This window comes from Heterocephalus glaber, unplaced genomic scaffold, assembly GCF_053883595.1.
Source record: "Heterocephalus glaber isolate CG9 unplaced genomic scaffold, H.glaber_assembly_v1.0 deba00000122, whole genome shotgun sequence".
NCBI lineage: Eukaryota > Metazoa > Chordata > Mammalia > Rodentia > Bathyergidae > Heterocephalus > Heterocephalus glaber.
In genome coordinates this window covers 30,215,712-30,234,135 of record NW_028258138.1, presented here as the reverse complement: position 1 = coordinate 30,234,135, position 18,424 = coordinate 30,215,712, and the positions used below count along the sequence as shown (strand labels likewise).

The window sequence follows — 18,424 nt, the reverse complement described above, 5'->3', positions numbered from 1 at the left end:
AGCCTGCCTCGCAAGTGCGAGGCCCTGAGTTTGATCCCTGGTACCAAAAAATTTTTAAAAAATAAACTCAAGATAAGAGAAGGTGTGTTCTTACTTGCCTATTTCAAATGCAAACACTTAAAAAAATAAAATAATAAGGATATCCATACATGTGGGCATTACAAACATAGAGAGAAAAATGAAGTCTTCTGGAAGGAGAGAGATGGGAAAAATGTGTCAGTATATATAAGAACGTGTATGCATATATACACACATACATTTGTGTGTGTGTGTGTGTTTATAAAGGAAAAGGCAAATGGTATTTTTGAAGAAAGAAAATGTTACAAGCATTCTAGTTAGAAAAGTAATCCAGAGACCCCCAAGGTAGCAGTTATGTAAAATGAAAAGAATCTGAAGAAAATATTATAAGCCTGTGATATTTATTTGAACCAAGATAAGACTAAAACTGCTATTTAAATACCATGAGATATTTTTATACCTAAATATTTCTAAGTAAATAAAATGTGTACAAAGAAAAACTGCTCATTTTCTATACAGTTAGGCTACACAAAGACCCAGTCAAAATAAACAGTGGCCTAGAAATTTTAAGGAAAACACAGAATTAAAAATAATTAAAATAGATAAAGAGACTGAGGATGTTGCTTTTTGACTTCCACTTGCTCCTGCAATAAAACAAAAATTATACATGCCTCTGTGTCTAAAATCAATTAGCAATTACCAGAGAAAACTAACACTTGTGACATGTTTGGGAAAGAACAAGGCAACTGGTCACATTTAAAGGCCTTCAAAGGAAATTTCCTACCTTAAAAAGGTTTTGTTACAGAGTGTGCATTGGCCTGAACCTCCTTTATTGTTCTTGCCCTTAAGTTCCCATCAGGGCTGATGATTAAAGTTCTACCCTCTAGCCAGGTCCCTACAATTATCCCATTGTGATGGCGCTCTACAGTGGCGCCCTGCTATGGTCAGACATCGAGTCATTAGAGAACTGCAAGGGATGATGAAGAAGGTTATTTTAATTCCTTTTTCAGCCCTTCTCAGGAGTGGCTCTTTAGTTCACAGAGCTGTGGGTACCTGCTTTCAAACTAACAAGCAATATTATAAATGGAGGCTGCATTACCGTGATTGCAGACAATCTAAAGCACTTGAGGGCCAAGAATTCTCAGACCTCAATATATGCTGTTTTGTATTTACCAGCTAAAAATATATAGACACTGCAAACAGGGAAGGGGATGGTGTGCAATGGCTAGGGTGGAAAGGCAGGAGGGAAACAATAAGAGAACCCAGGGCAAAAGTGAATAGAGAGCGGAATGCAGCCTTGGCCATTTTGTTGGTATATAAAATACTTTTACCCATTTTCTTGCTCTTCCACAGCATAGTGTTCCAGCTCTGTACCAGGAAGGGGCTGGACCGGGGGAGGAGGTAGAGGAACATTGGCCCAGGTTGATCCATTGTTTTTCTGCGGTTTGGAAGAATTTTTATTTTTTTTCTTTTTTCCACCTTTCCCACCTGAAAGCAATAATACATTTATTCAGAGGTGCTGAATATCAGAAGAAACAAAGAATATCAAAAGGAAAGATGCATTTATGTTTTCAAAACACCAGAAATCAGCATGTTAGAAATGGTAAAAGCTATAAACAATGAAATAATATAATCAGAAAAACACTTTTAGAAATCATTCGAAATGATATTGTTTCTATCCTGACGCATTAAATGCAGAGCTGAATAAACCAAAAACATGGATGTTGTATCAAAAGCACATTTATTGATTTATTCATGTCTGCTGCCTCCATATTTTCATTGTTAGATGAAATAATGATCCATAACAAATTCTTTTAAATGTCAGATTTTGGTGCATTTATAATACTCTTTTGCATAATCTCTCTCAGTGGAAAATAGTGTCTAAGGATACAGGCTAAAGTTTTCCATTATAATTTACTCAATTTAATTAATCCAGGAGAGTAACATTTTTCTCTCAAAAGTCACTGATAAAAATCAATCAACTACAATCTGGAGAATACCTGCAAATCTCTCAAAATGATGCGTTTCACAGACTTTTTGACTAATGAATGGTACAATTACTTTTGCATACAGTGAGAACATTTCCCAGCAGCTTTAAGCATAACATTTCATAAATTCCAAAAGGGGAGAAATTAATGGAAGCACAGTAATCAGTTACAGTACTATTTGTAATACAGATGAACTCATGCACAAATATGAGCAGAAAGTAAGTCAGCAGTGTATGAGCTTTATCTCGGATTACATGAAGCTTAATGAAATACAAAAATAAAATTTATCATCGCATCCTGCTGTAATTTTACACTTCCAAGATTAAATAAAGAAATTTCTTTATAAAATAATAGGTCAAGTTGGATAGAGAAATGAATACTTCTTGAGTAAAATGTCAAGAACATTTCAGGGGCTCCTAAGTATCTTCGATCCTTCCCATCACAGTCTGTTACTATAAGTGAAAAGGTAGTGTTGACCTGTTTGTTACACTTCTCCTGCCTGGAGCCAAAAACTGGAGCATAAAATGTTTGTAGCAGGGCCCTGAGGTCATATAGATGTAAAAGATGTCCTCCTATTGTCTTTCTTCACCGGTTATTAAATTGGTTTACATAATTTGATAATAATAAGCCACCAGGTGATAAAACTGTTAAACCAGACATACACACTACTGCCAGTTATTGAGTTGTGTGTTTTCCACATAGCATGCACACATTTTTAAATATCCCTGAAAACAAAGTGTTTTCCCTTTGCCTTTCACTTCTTATTTTTGATATGAAGGAGGGGAAGGACGTTATTCTTAGAGAAAAGCTTGATTTCTGGGTTTACTTCAGAAGTTACTTAATAGTTATTACTTAATTTCTACACATGTATCAGAGATATAAAGTTACTTCTCTGAGCTATCTTTAGAATTACTTAAGAAGAGAGAATGCATATAAAGTGCTCAGAACATATAGAAGACTCAATAAATGCCAGTCATTGTTGCTCTTCCTGATTTTTTTCTCTTCTAATAAATCCACCTTTCCAACTCTTTCTTTCTTTCTTTCTTTCTTTCTTTCTTTCTTTCTTTCTTTCTTTCTTTCTTTCTTTCTTTCTTTCTTTCTTTCTTTCTTTTCTTTCTTTCTTTCTTTCTTTCTTTCTTTCTTTCTTTCTTTCTTTCTTTCTTTCTTCCTTTCTCTTCCTGCCTTCCTTCTTTCCTTCTTTGAGTTTTGTAACAGGGTCTGGCTTTGTAGTTGAAGCTGACTTTGAACTCACTATGTAGTCTACGCTGGCCCCAAACTTGCAGCAATTCTCCTGCCTCAACATCCCAGGTATAGGGATTACAGGCACGCTCCACCATGCCAGCCATATTTTTCTTTTCTAAAAGTGTTCTTTACTTCAACTGCTCCAGGCTCAATGTGTATTGAGGAATAGTCTGAATGATAAACTTACTTAAATATAAGTCTGTAATTATTTGTAAAGTAAATGAAGCTTATTCCTTGATTTCCTTAATCCACCAAAATCATAAGCAAAGACCAAGGACCACATATCTTTTTTGTATTATTTGAACACTACATTTCAACAATTGAAAGAGAGTTGGGTCGAACTACTCATCTTGCTAGACTTCCCCCTTTGTGTACCTCCATTATGCTTTTTGTCTTTGTATGTATGCAATCCTTTCCACTTTCACAGCACGTTTAGAAGTGTTGTCAGATTCCCATCAGAAATCTGAGTGACAGAAAAAAAGGAAGCTCTTCCAAGTTATTTGCTAGGCGGAGATACTGAGAACCTTTCTGAGTGTTATTTGTCCATATGCACATAAAAGAGAAAATTCAGATTTACAGTACTAACCAGTGGATTCACTAGGAACTATTTCTAGAGTTCTGAATATAACCTTTGAAGTTCTTGCTTAAATTCAAGAAATGTATTTTTTACCTACTCTTCCAAAAAATAGACTTAAAATTGTTAATCTCTAAGGGCTTTCCATTTTCCTCTCTTATGGGGAAATATGTTATCTTATTTTGAAAAATCTAGGAAGGACTATAATGAGCGTTGCTGTTTTCTCTTTGCAGTGATCTAAGTAGTAGGCTATCGGCATGGTGGTGAGCATATGGAATAATCAAGAAGAGTTATGTATTTCTTTCTGAAATCTGGATCTTTTGTAAAGTGGACACAGTTTGCTGTTACTTGCAACCAAAGAATCTACAATCATGTTAAGGTGAGAACTGCCTGTATCATGTTTCAAGGGAACATATTTGATGCCTCACATACATATTTGACTCCTATGTCTTACACCTGAAATGTAAATATTTGGATTTTTTATGCCTAATAAATGATGTAAAGAAAATTGTGAGATAAACTCATTTAAAAATTTAATGTCTAGTTAATTTTTAAAGAATTGGTGTATTGAAAAATTTACTGTTACCAATGTTGTTGTATACATATTATATTTATGCATATATTTATCATTTCAGATACTATTTTTCAACATCAGAGATTTTTAATTTTTAATTTTTTTTTTTTTGGTACCGAGAATCAAACTCGGCACCTTGTGCCTACAAGGCAGGCACTGGAACCACTAAGCTAAATCCCCGGCCCAACATCAGAGATTTTTTTTTTTTGGTACCGGGGATCGAACTCGGGTCCTTGTGCTTGCGCAGCACGCAGCGAAACCACTGAGCTAAATCCCCACCCCAACATCAGAGATTTTTAATGCTTTGATTTTTTAACAGAAGTACTCAGAAACTATATAATGAATATAATTATAACAGCATTTCAAAGAGGGTAAGAAGTTCACTCAAATAATTGAGAAATGTCCTATACACTATCACTGTGATTATTTTAAATTGTTTGGATCACAGTACGCAGATTGAGACAATTCCTTCCCATGTAATGATTAGTTAGCCACAGGGTAGCTTGATCTTAAATTTGAAGCTTAGGAAACATACCTACAAATATAAAAATTAATTGAAATTATAGTATTAAACTTAATTGCACTAACCTAAAAAAGGAATAATTACTCCAGTCTTACCTATTGAAAAATGCTATCATCAATTCAAGTAATTTTGCATTCTAATGTAGATGTAGTTAATAGAATTCTTAGATATAATACATATATAAATATATGTGTCATTCAAGAGATTAATGGATACAAAAAACTTGCAAGCACTATTGTGAATTGTGTTCTGCTTACAATTACTCAAAAGATAACTTAAAATTCAGTGGTAATCAATCTAAATGGAATACTTAGAAAGTTTCACAGGTCTTGTGGAATCCAAGGCTTGCAGTTATATAGATTTATTTTAATACATTGCTTGATCTTTATGTATCTTTACTAAAATAAAAAATGAAGCTTCAGAAAAATTACTTTTTAATTATTCAGAAAAATTGTGGGGCTAATTATAAATAAATGACAGCATAAATGACAGATAAGGTCATTCAAAAAGTTCCCCTATATCATTAAATCAGTTTAAATTCATAACAGATGTTTAAAATTTTCTGAATTCTATAATGTATCTAATCCTACCAATAGGCAAGAAGAGCAAATGACTCATTTTGGAACGAAGAGAAAGCATTAACATTTTCAGTCGGAGATGGTTCTATCTCCTGAGGAAAAGTAATTTAGTAAATGTATCCCTAATGATGTAGAAAAGTTAACTCTTTATGGCTTTGATGCTTAGTAGCCTGAGACATGTCACAGAACATGGGAATCCTTTTCCATTAACATAATTTTTAAAAAGAAGCAAAAACTCCAAGCAAACAAATAGCATTTATTTAATCTGACCATATTAATCAGTGGTGTCATGGAATCAATTGGAAATACACAGATAGTCAATCATGCCATGTAAATATTATGTTCAGATAATAAAGTGTGTCTATAACTGATATTAATTATGATAGGAAAATATTTCTGTCCAAAATTTTTTCCCCTTATGTGCTATACAATACCTATAGTATATATTGTTGGTTTAGCTGTTAACTGTTAAATCCATTTTAAAATTTACAGAATAAAATAATTGTCCATATCAAAGATTATATAGGTGCTTTCTTAAAATTAAATATTAATAATAACCTCTCGCACTGGCATTCATTTAGCACAGTACAATTTAATTCACTAGATAATAAATTTTATATATTTTGTAAAGTTTTTCCAAAAATAGGAAGTCATATCACTGGAGACTCAATATGACTTCAAAATCATTTTTATTTTAGTTCCAGTTATCTTTTGGTATCAATGACATGAAATTGACTTTCACGTATGATCTTTTTATTATAAAGGTCTCTTGACTAAGAAATAGCAAAATCATCTGCTTTTTAATAAACAGTATTTAGCGAAATGGTGTTACTCTTCTTCAAATACATGATTATACAGGTAATATGTAAAGGGTGAGTGTGATTTTTATCCCCCCCCCAAAAAAAACAGGATTTCATTAGAATCAAATGTTATTTTCACTTGAAAGATAAATGCTTGATTGTGGGCTGTGATTCAGTATTTCTTCATTGGTTGCTAGGAACACAGGTCATATGCTGGTGACAAACAAATATTTCTCCTTACTGTGATAAGACCAACCTGATAGACTGCCACTCCTTTCTGAGCTGTTGTGAGAGCTGGTGGTGCTGAAATCCTGTGACTGGTTGTGTGGCATTCTATTAGACAATCCCTCAGCCAATCGGTAGTCAGGGATGTAAAGTAAGGCTAAGGGTTAAAGGGCAGAGGTCATAGTGGCATCATGTGATTAGTTCACAGCACAAGCCCATGCAGAACATGCAGTTAGCAACTCAGAAGCAGATGTTGTGGGACAGTGAAGAATGTTTTATTTATCCTGTCCTAATGGAAGCAGAGATGGATTGCTGACCACTATACTGAAAAAGAGCTAGAAAGATGGAACCGATTGGTGTTGGTGTGTAGTGGTGGTGGCAGAGGCAGTGGTGGTGGTGATAGGGATTGTTCAAGATACTGAATACATGCTGGTAAATATTTTTAGTTTAGGAAGTAAACCTGGTAATGAATCACTAAATTGAACAACAAATACTAATTTCTATCTCATGCATAAATGATATGAAATTAACTTCTCAAGACACAAGAATCAGACTTACCATTGTTACCTTTGTTCTGATCAGGTAGAGAATAACCAAATCCCATCAGATCTGTTTTTTGCTGAACCGAGCTTTTCCATTGTGGATCAGGCAGCTCAACAGCCAATTCATGGATGCTATTGGAATGCAAGATCTGTGTCGTGGCATATGGGGTAGCCTGTGTTATTTGGCTGGAACTGTTGTAAGTGGTTTTGGTAGTGAAGTCAATGCTACTATAAATGGCTCCATCTGAGAGCATCGTTGCTGTTTTATCCCCTTGGCCAGGAACTGGTGGCAGCACATCTGTGGTGAACATAGGGAAATGAAACAATTTAATGATGCACAGGAAGCGCAAAACTATCAGGATTGAAGATGAAAAATAAATGTGTCAGGCCACACGTTTTCATTTCAGCTGAAATGGGCTTCATGAGCCAATGAAGGGTAGATGATATACAACCATCGCTAAGCTATCAACTTCAGCAATAGGCAAGCCTACTGCTTGTCCTTCACATCTCACTGATCAACACATCCCTTACCCTGTTTTCTTCAACTGTGAATGAGAAGTATGGGATATTTTACTACTGAAAAATGCTTTCAGTGGTTCACACTGTTTTAAAAGCAAAGAAAGTATTAATGCTTTACAGAAGCATGTGAAGAAGGTAAGAGGGAGCCTAAAAGTCATAAATGAAAATATCTATTTCTACTTTACCCTAAGGGATAGAGAGCACAACGTGAAATTTTAAAAAATTGTAGTTCCTTGACTATGACATACAATTTCCTGAGTTTTTAACTTGACATTTATCTGATTTAATTTCATAGCACCAGAAATGGAGAATAAGTGATGGGAGAAGGTGTGATTTTTACTTGGATAACAAAGAAAATTTTCCATGAATAAGTCATTTTCACAATACAGCAGGATTTAACTATAGAACAAAGCAATCTCAGTGATCAGGGAGTTTAATTTATGTTATCAGGTCTTAGAAGTGGAGAATTATAATTTCACGTGGTAAAACAGCAAGAGTAAAATTCAGCTTCAGAAACAACACTGAATATCAATCAGTCCATTTATCATTTTGGTATGCTGAGTTATCTTTACATGATGCTTTATAATTCAGATCTGCCACTTCTCTCCTGAGTACTTATTTTCCATTTTGGGAAGGGTGATATTAAATGAATCTAAAAGAGAAATCATTAACACTAGTTTTAATCATGTAGCATTAAAATAAATCTAATTATGGTAACTTCCTTAATAATATATGCTCTAAAAAGTCACTTCACAGGACTGAAGGCCATAAAATCACTTGCTGTCTTTATTACAGGAAATTTTCAACTGTTTTGCAACTTTCAGCTTCAGTGACATCCAATCCCACTTGAAATAAGGATTTTTACAGGACCATTAGTTTTGCTTTTTCATTTTACAAAGATAAAAACTGTCTTCTTTAGGAACAGTAATAAGAAATTTATAATATATTTCATACACTCTAACTTTGGTCTCCCTAAAGGTTTTGAGGTTTGCCAACTAATTTTACAAGAAAGTGGATATATATACTTTATTGAAGCAAAGATTTTCAATGCTTATCAGTGAGGTAAACATATTGAAATTAGTAACATTTCAGTAGGCTGTATAAACAAGTGTTATGGTTTACATTTAGATGTCCCTCTAAAGCCTCATGTGGTCACAGGTTTGGTTTTCGGAGTGACTGGATTACGGATGTATCATCTCAGACTGATTAGTTCATTGATTGGATTAGTATAGTTCTGGGTGTGAATGATGGATTTTGAAAATGGAGGACCCATCCTGGGGTGTGGGTGGCACCAACCAGTAGTCTGGTAGCCTGGATGGGATAAAAAGGGAAAGAAGGAAGTCTCGCTGACTTCTGCTTGCCTTGCCATGAGCTCTTTCTCCTTTTCCATGCCACCAGACCTTGAAGCAGCTGACTTTGGACTGAAACCTCCACTAACTGTGAACCAAATAAATCTTTCTTTCTTGTGGGTGTCAGGTATTTTGTCCCAGAAATAAGAAAGTAACTAAGACATCAAGTAAAATTGTTTTCATATTTCAGAATCACACAAGTACTTTCTTATTCTTCTTGTTTTTAGCTATATGCTAATTGGAAAATTGATGTTGAACACATGTATTTCATTTTTATTCTCAAAAACATATTTTAATAATATATTAAAGCTGATGAAAATAGATGCTTCTCTCTGTAAGTTTTCAGACTTTTGTTTCTGTCCCCTCTACATTTCTGTTTGATGACTATTCATTGAATAGAATGTTTCTCCAACATGGGCTTCAGTTTCACATAATGTGAACTTTCAGTGCTCCGAAGCTTTAGATTAGATTGTATGCCAATTCAGCTCCAAGCCGTTGGCATTATTTAGTGCTAAAATGATTCAAAAAGTGAAAAATAAAAGACTAGTCTAAGAATCCAATCCTACATAATATTACTCTACAACAACTAAAGCCATGGTTCTGAAAATCTCTCTCTTTCTCTCTCTCTCTTTCTCTCTCTCTCCCTCTCTCCCTCCCTCTCACTGTCACCCTTTCTGTCAGTCTGTCTGTCTCTTTCTGTATCTTCCTGTCTGTCCCTCTGTCTCTCTCTCTGCCCTAGAAGAAATTATATTCAACCTTACAGTTTAGGTACTGCTATATTGATTTGGGGGCTTTCTTCAAATACTATTTGATCATGTCCACATTTTCAAAAATAAATTTAATTATATCCCAACATTTAAATACTAGATTATACATGAATGTCTGTATATCAAGGAAAGTCCTATAAGATCAAAAGGTTTGGAACTCCATGCCAATGTTCCTCTCAAGAAGCTGGACCTGAGTACATGCTTGCCCTTCTTATAGTCCCCATGAACCCAACCCTAATGCTTCAGGTTGTGTGAATTGTGCTTGTTACATTTGTGTTTGAGAGCCTTCAGTGGCAGAAATACTGCATTTTGAATTACTGATGCAAATTTTGAGCATGTTATTTCTATTAGTACTCATGGATTTGTTCATATATTGCCTGGCATGACATTCCTATGAAAAACTCTTCTTCATTGGATCCTAAGTTACTGGAGGATAAGTGCCAATGTGATAGATGTCTTTATTTCCATAATTCCTCACTCATCCAGTGTTTTGAGGAGAGTAAACATACATTGAAATTGTTAAACGAATTTTTTTTATAGTTTGTATTGACAAAAAATAGAATTATTTGACAATTAAATTATTCTTAATATATTTTTTCACTACATTCAAATATGTATTGGTGTTTCATTGTTAATTGGAAAATCTCACTATCTTTAATTACTCTTCTATATGAATATGGTTACAGAGTCATACACAGCAATCCAACTTCAGAGTCCAGACAGTATGGATTAAAAGAACCAATGCCTTAAAATCCATCAGACTTGCACACTCTGATCATATCTCAAGTGATTCATCTGGATAAACCTATTTACTTCACATTTAAATGCAAATATGGTTATTTACAACTATATAAAGAACATGAATTTAAAAGTACAAAAAAATCCTACAGTATTTATAGATACAGTAAATGCTTACAATGACTATCACACTGAGGAGAGATACAGTAAACCATGAAAGAACTGTCTTGGCCTTAAATAATAGTGAGAGTCACAAATGGGTTCATATTAAGTTAAAAATCTTCTGCACATCAAAGGAAACAATTAATAGAATGAAGAGACAGCATAGGAAACAGTTTTCCCAGCAATTCCTCAGACTGATATCTAGAATATAAAAGAAATCAAAAAATTAGAACCCTGAAATAAAAGATCCAATCAAAAATGGGCAGGTGAAATGAGTAGATACTTCTCAGAAGAAGTATAGATGGCTAATAAATTCATGAAAAAATGTTCAACATTATTGAGATGTCATCTTACTCTAGAATGGCAATCATCAAGAAATCAAATAATTAACAAATTCTGTGGGGAAAAGGAATCCTCTAAAGTACTCATTGGAATATAAACTAGTACAACCACCATAGTTGTACTCCATCCAAGAATGGGAGTAGAAATGACAAAAAAAAATTAGGATGTGTTATATACACATACAAACTCCCCATGATAAATGTACTGCAAAGAATTGTGTTGGCCTTGTTCATCTATAAAATATCTCATTTCATGAATAAGAGGCAGAAATGGCAGAAAACCTTCCAAATCTGCACAAGTACTCTTTGCTTAAATTAGGCCAACATATCTCAGATGTTAATGTAGCCAGGTAGAATTTGAAACATGAAATATTTTCTTCATCTTTAGGCATATATTACTTGATATAAAGATAGAATGTTTTACAATACAAAAATCAATGAAGCCAAGAGTTGATTATTCAAAAGAATAAACAAAATTGACAAACCCTTAGCCAACCTTATCAGAAAAAGGAAAGAAAAGACCCAAATCCATGCAAGTAGGAATGAAAAGGATGAAATTACAACAGACCGAGGAGAAATCCAGAGGATCATCAATATCTACTTCAAGAACCTATATGCCAATAAGATGGAAAACACAGAAGAAATGGACAGATTCCTAGATACATATGAATTACCAAAGTTGAATGAAGAAGACCTAAAAATTCTAAATAACCAGTACCAATCAATGAAATTGAAAATGTAATTAAAACTTACCAACTAAGAAAAGCCCAGGTCTTGATAGCTTCACTGCTGAATTCTACAAGACATTTAGAGAGGAACTACTGCCACTACTGTTAAATTCTTCAATGAAATTGAAAGGGAAGCAATACTCCCGAATTCATTCCTTGAAGCAAGCATCGCCTTGATCCCCAAAGCAGAGAAAGACCCAACTGAAAAAGAGAACTATAGGCCAATCTCACTAATGAACACAGATGCAAAAATCCTGAATAAGATACTGGCAAATAGAATGCAGAAGATCATCAAGAAGATCATACACGTGACCAAGTGGGATTCATCCCAGGGATGCAGGGATGGTCAAACATATGCAAAGCAATCAATGTAATACATTATATCAATAGAGCCAAGGACAAAACCATATGATAACCTCAGTAGATGCAGAAAAAGCATTTGACAAAATCCAACATGCATTTATGATAATAACCCTGCACAATATTGGAATAGACAGTCTCTACCTCAATCTGATAACAGCCATCTATGAAAAACCAAGAGCCAATATCATATTAAATGGTCAAAAACTGAAATCATTCACACTACAATCAGGAAAAAGCAAGGATGTCCATTATCACCACTCCTGTTCAATATAGCTTTGGAAACATTAGCCACAGAAATTAGACAAGAGAAAGAAATAAAAGGAATAAAGATAGGAAGTGTAGAAGTCCAATTGTCATTATTTGCAGATGACATGATACTCTATACAGAAGACCCCAAGAACTCCACCAAAAGTCTTCTAGACTTAATAACCAAATTCAGTAAAGTAGCTAGATACAAGGTCAACACACAAAAATCAATAGCTTTCCTCTACATGAACAACAGACTCACTGAGAGAGAAACAGGCCAAACAATTCCTTCAGAATAGCATCCAAAAAAATGAAATACCTAGGAATCAACCTAACAAAAGAAATCAAAGACCTCGTCTCTGAAAACTGTAGCACTCTGAAAAGAGAGATTGAAGATGATATCAGAAAATGGAAAGACATCCCTTGCTCCTGGACAGGATCAACATAGTGAAAATGGCCATACTTCCAAAACTGCTATATAGATTCAATGCCATCCCAATTGAAATCCCAGCAGCATACTTCATGGACCTTGAGAAAACAATCCAAAAATTCATTTGGAACAAGAAGAGACCCAGAATAGCAAAAGGAATTCTAGGTAACAGAGACATAGCAGAGGGTATTACAACCCCCAACTTGAAACTATATTACAAAGCTACTGTGATAAAAACAGCCTGGTACTGGCAAAGAAACAGACCTGAGGACCAGTGGAACAGATTAGAAGATGCAGGAACAACTCCAGACACATTGAACCACCTCCTCTTTGACAAAGGAGCCAAATACCCTCACTGAAGGAAAGATAGACTCTTTAATAAATGGTGCTTGAAGAGAATCTGAGCCGGTCCCAGCACCTGAAAGGAAGCTCCCCTGCCACCATCCCAAGATCCTAGGGTAGAGAAGGTGAGCCACATGGGTGCCAGAAGCACCCCCCATCCAGTGGAAATGAGAAGACACGTGAATAAGCCTCAAAAACAGACTTCTGGATCACCTACAGCAACCCCAAAGGGAAATGAGATGGAACAATCTGATACTCAACCACCTGGACTCTCTGAACTGGCAACAAAAGAGGATCTGGGAAAAATGAAATCAGAAATAATTACTCAGATAACAGCAAAGATTTTGCTCATGGTGCAAGACATGATTAATAAATCTAGAAAGGTCACAGATAAAAAAATAGAGGATCTGAGGAACATGATGGAATCCCAACATAGGAAACAAATGGAATCCATAAAACAGATGCAAACTGATTTCCATGAGATTAAAAACTCCATGGAAAGTGTGCACAGCAGAATGAACCAATGTGAGGATAGAATTTCAGATAAAGAAGAAAAGATCAGAATTAGTGACCAGGAAAAGAAAAATTGCTTTAAAATTGTAAAGGAACATGAGAAATCAATCCAGCAGCTGCTAGATGATGCAAAGAAGAATAACATAAGACTGATTGGAGTCAATGAAGAACCAGGAGAGAGTTCAGATGACATAAAAAAAATTTCACAGAAGTGATGGCAGAAAACTTCCCAAGCAGGGGGAAAGAACTTGACATACAGAGAAACGAGGCATATAGGACTCCAGCTATCCTTGATTAAAAAAAATGTACACATAGGCATATAATAGTTAGAATTCCAGAAATCCAACAGAAGAACAAAATTCTCCAAGCAGTGAGAGAAAAGAAACAAATCACATACAAAGGAAAGCCCATCAAAATCACAGCAGACTTCTCAACACAAACCATCCAGGCAAGAAGAGCTTAGAGTGATGTATTTCAAGACCTAAAGGAAAACAGCCTCCAACCCAGATTGATGTACCCTGCAAAACTATCTTTCAAAATTCATGGAGAAATAAGATACTTTCATGACAAAGAGCACCTTAGGAACTTCATGAGTATCCAACCAGCACTCCAAAAAATTTTAGAAAATATCCTAGGAAAAGACAATGAGGATCACAACCCCAGGAAACCCAGCAGAATGAAACCATTGGGCATGACAAATTAAATGCAAAGGGAGAGAATTCAACAAAAAGAAAGTCATGACTAGGCTTTTAAAACTTTTAACTTCATCTCCCTTATGAGTGTATAATTCAATCTTGTTATTGTACTGATTAGTATTTTTCTGATTCTAGAGTTGCACACGTTTCCTTGTGCTGTACTGGCTATTTATCATCTTCTTATGTCTACTTTTTAATTGTGTTGTCTATTAATGAGCTCCAAGAATTCTTTATATATTCTGGTCATATGTTATATGCATTGCAAATATGGTCTGTTTAAGGAATACTTTTCATTTAAATGATGTCATTTAAAGTTCTAAATTTTGATGGAATCTCATTTATCAATTTTTTTCTTTTATACATCATGTCTTTTGTATACTAGGTAGTTCTTGCCTACCCTGAATTCATAAACACTTTCCATTATAATTTCTTCTTAAAGTTTTATACTTTTAGGCTTTCTTATTTAGGTTCATAGATCCCTTCAAATTATTTTCATGAATGGAAAAAAAGGGTTGAAGTTAATTTTTTATATACGGATACCAGGTGTTCTAGTGCTGTTTGCTGAAACACTATCTCTTCCTCAGCTCTTAAATTGAGTTTATATTCTATAAAATGCTAATGTCAACTAATCTTTCAAAACTCAGTGGACCCTATATGTGTGGTTCTATTTCTAGATTCTCTGTTTTATTCCAATGATCTATACATCTTTCCTTACACCAACACTGCCTTGATTACTGTAGCTTTAGAAGAAGTCTTAAAATTAGGTACTAAACATCTTCCAACACTTTTTTTTTAACTTTTCTAGGTCCTTTGTACCCCTACATAACTTTTAAATTTCACTATCCAATTCTTCATTTATAGCACGTATACACAGACCTGAATTTTTATATATACCTGGTGTTTTCTAATCCTGCTAAATTCAAATACAAGTTCTAGGGGCTCCTAGAGATTTCTCAGTATTTTCTCTGTAAATGATCATTTCATCTACATATAAAGATTTTGCTTCTACCTTGCCAATCCTATCCTAATTGTGTCATTTTATTGCCAGACTATTTTGATGGGGCCTAGGTTTCAAAGTTTAATGGACAGATAAAGAGTAAGCATTTCTGCCCTTTTTCCCCACCTTAAGGAGAAAGCATTGTATCTTCTCCATTCATATAAGGTATTCTCTCTGGAAGTATGGAGTACATGTCTTTAATATGTTGAGAGGGTTCTGTTCTACTTCTAGGCTCCTGATAGCTTTTACCATGAGCAGCTGTGGAATTTAGTCCAATACTTTTTCTCCAACTAGTGACAGGATCATATGGCTTTTTCCTTTCCTCTGTTAAAATGATGACTTTTGGGGATGGATCTTCCAATGCTGATCCAACACTGCCATCCCTATAACAAAACCACTTTCTACATCCTGCCACATCTGACTTCTAATAGTTTGTTTTGTTAAGCAAATTTCTATCTATGTTCATACTTTTTTCTTCTATTATCTTTATCCAGTTTTAGGATTAGCTCAATGTTGAGTTCCTAAAATGAGGGGAGAAGTGTTCCTTCTTTTTCTGCTTTAATTGTTTGATATTATTTATCAGTTAAAATGTATATGAGCCTGCTGTTGTCATATAGGTAGGTTTTCAAGCTAGGAATATACTTTCTTTAATAGGTGCCATTCAAATTTTATATTTCCTCCAGAGTTAGCTTCATTAATTTGTCTTCCAAGGTACTTCTTAGAAATTGTCAAATTTATTTCAAAACAGATTTTTGTAATATGCTTTCTATATCCTTCTCTGTAAAATCTGTGGTAATGTCTCCTAGATCGTGATATTATAATTTTAAAAATGTATAATTGATATTGTGTAACAGGAATAAAAGGTCTAAAGGTGCAGAGGAAGTGGGAGGGGTAGGCGAAAGGAAAAAAAGGAAAAGAAAAAATATGAGAAAAGGAAAAAATGGAAACAAATTCTTTGCAAGTAGGGAAGGGTGGAGGGGGTGAAGGGAGGGCAAGGGAAGGGGAAGAAAAAGAACCAAGATACTCATGTAATGGTACAAGATCCCAATGATGAATGTAACTGTATTTTATACTGAAAATGTACCAATAAACTTAATGGGAAAAAAAATGGTGCTTGATAAATTGGGTTTCAACTTGCCAAAGATTAAAACTAGACCTATATCTCTTGCCATGTACTAAAATAAAATCGAAATGGATTAAAGATCTAAATATTAAAATAGAAATGCTGAACTGGCTGGAACGGAGGTTAGGTAGAACTCTTGAAGACATCGGTGTAGGAAAAGATTTTATGAACAAAACCTGAGTTGCCCATGAACTAACATAAACAATCAACAAGTGGGATCTCTTCTTATTAAAAAGCTTCTGCACAGCAAGAGAAACCACAAGCAGTGTGACGAGACGACCCACAATGTGGGAAAAAAATTTTCACCAGCGGTCCCTCAGACAAAGGTCTCCTATCTTGAATCTATAAAAAACTTTAAAAAAATCAGACCTCCCAAATTTAAAGACCCAATCAAAAAATGGGCATTTGAACTGACAGACATTTCTCTGACAAAGAAGTGGAAATGGTAAATAAACATATGAAAAAAGTTCAACATCACTCGTCATTTGAGAGGTGGAAATGAAAACTATGCTGAGATTCCACCTCACTCCAGAAAGAATGGCTGCTATCATGAAATCAACCAATAACAAATGCTGGCAGGGCTTTGGGGAAACAGGAACACTGCTCCAGTGCTGGTGGGAGTGTAGACTGGTGCAACCACTGTGGAAATCAGTATGGTGATACCTCAAAGAACTAGGACTGGATGTCCCATTTGACCCAGCTATTCCCCTGCTGGGGATCTTCCCCCAAGAATTAAAAGAATCATACCACAGCAATATATGCGCACCCATGTTCATAGCAGCACAGTTTGTAATAGCTAAAACTTGGAAATAGCCCAAATGTCCATCAACTGGATAGAGAAAATGTGTTTTTTTTTAATAAAATGGAGTATACTCAGCCATAAAAAATGAAAAATTAGAGACATTTATTGCCAAATGGCTGCACATTTAGGCGATACTTTTAAGTGAAATAAATAAGACACACATGTGGTAATACCGAATAGTTTCTCTAGTGCAATAAATTAAAAGTGTAAATGAGGACTAAAAGGTATAATAGGTAATGTGAAATCGGTAGAAAAAGGGCAAAGGGGAAGGGGAAGTGGGACAGGTAGGAGGAAGGAGAGAAGGGAATGGAATTAATGTGAGAAAATGAAAAAAAGGAAACAAAGTCTGTAAACGGGGAGGGACGGCGGGTTTGAAGGGAAGGTGGGGAAGGGGGAAAAATAAGAACCAGGAGATTATGTAAAGGTTCAAATTTCCAATGATGAATGTCATTATGTTGTACACACAAAATGTACCAATAAAAGGATATATAAAGTTTAAAAAAGTAGAATGTTTTATTGATCCAGTGCAAACATGGCAGGTCAAAGAGGCAGTTATTCCTTAATTTGATGAAAGCTTTGGGAACTGAATTTCTTTAGACAAAGTCCGGTTGCATAGTAAGTGGAAGGTTGTTCTGCTTTTCTTGTGTAGAGTTGCTCAGGCCCAGAAACTTCCAAAGCACAGTGATAATGTATAGTTTCTGAGTCTGATCACATAGAGAAGGCAGCTACTCATGCAGTGTGTGGGTGAGTGAGAACCCTAAGGGTGAGTTTGCTTACACAAGGAAACAGGAAGCTGGGGAGTCATACAATTTGCTTTCTTTGCTCTCATTTTCTACTCATGCTGTTTGACGCTAACTGTATGCTAAGGCTTATGCTAAACCTATATATATATATATATATATATATATATATCCATACATATATCTTTTTCTGTCTGTTTAATTTTCATTACAGATCTATTTTCTGTATTCTATTTACATAAGGGGAAGGAGTCCCCCTTCTTAAAGATGATAGTGACAAAATGCAGGCTTGTTAATGACTTCATAACTTTATTATTTTAAACAGTGTTTAATTATATTCAAAGACATTCATAATCCATTGTTAAAGAGAAAAATGTCAGTATCCATAACTGTTCATCTATTTAAGTTACTATGGTTATGTACTTATGCATGAAAACTCCACCTTCTAGGATTTTTAGTAAAATTCAGAATAGTTTAGCAGTCTTGGGTTCCCTGAATTAAATGA

At 34.8% G+C, this 18,424-nt stretch overlaps 1 protein-coding gene across 14 annotated transcripts in view; it reads right to left on the bottom strand.

Annotated features, from left to right (window-relative positions):
* Positions 1–18,424, bottom strand: part of Robo2 (roundabout guidance receptor 2) — a 1,655,220-nt gene that overhangs the window by 34,927 nt on the left and 1,601,869 nt on the right. For 9 of the 14 annotated variants that reach the window (XM_087208379.1, XM_087208384.1, XM_004842193.4 and 6 more), the window contains 3 exons: positions 7,081–7,362; positions 6,554–6,679; positions 1,350–1,506 (listed from right to left, as the gene is read on the bottom strand). In XM_087208379.1, coding sequence (XP_087064505.1) covers positions 1,350–1,506; positions 6,554–6,679; positions 7,081–7,362 — 565 coding nt within the window. The remainder of the gene's footprint in view (positions 1–1,349; positions 1,507–6,553; positions 6,680–7,080; positions 7,363–18,424) is intronic. The other 5 variants (XM_087208400.1, XM_004842197.4, XM_004842195.4 and 2 more) reach the window with 1 other exon arrangement.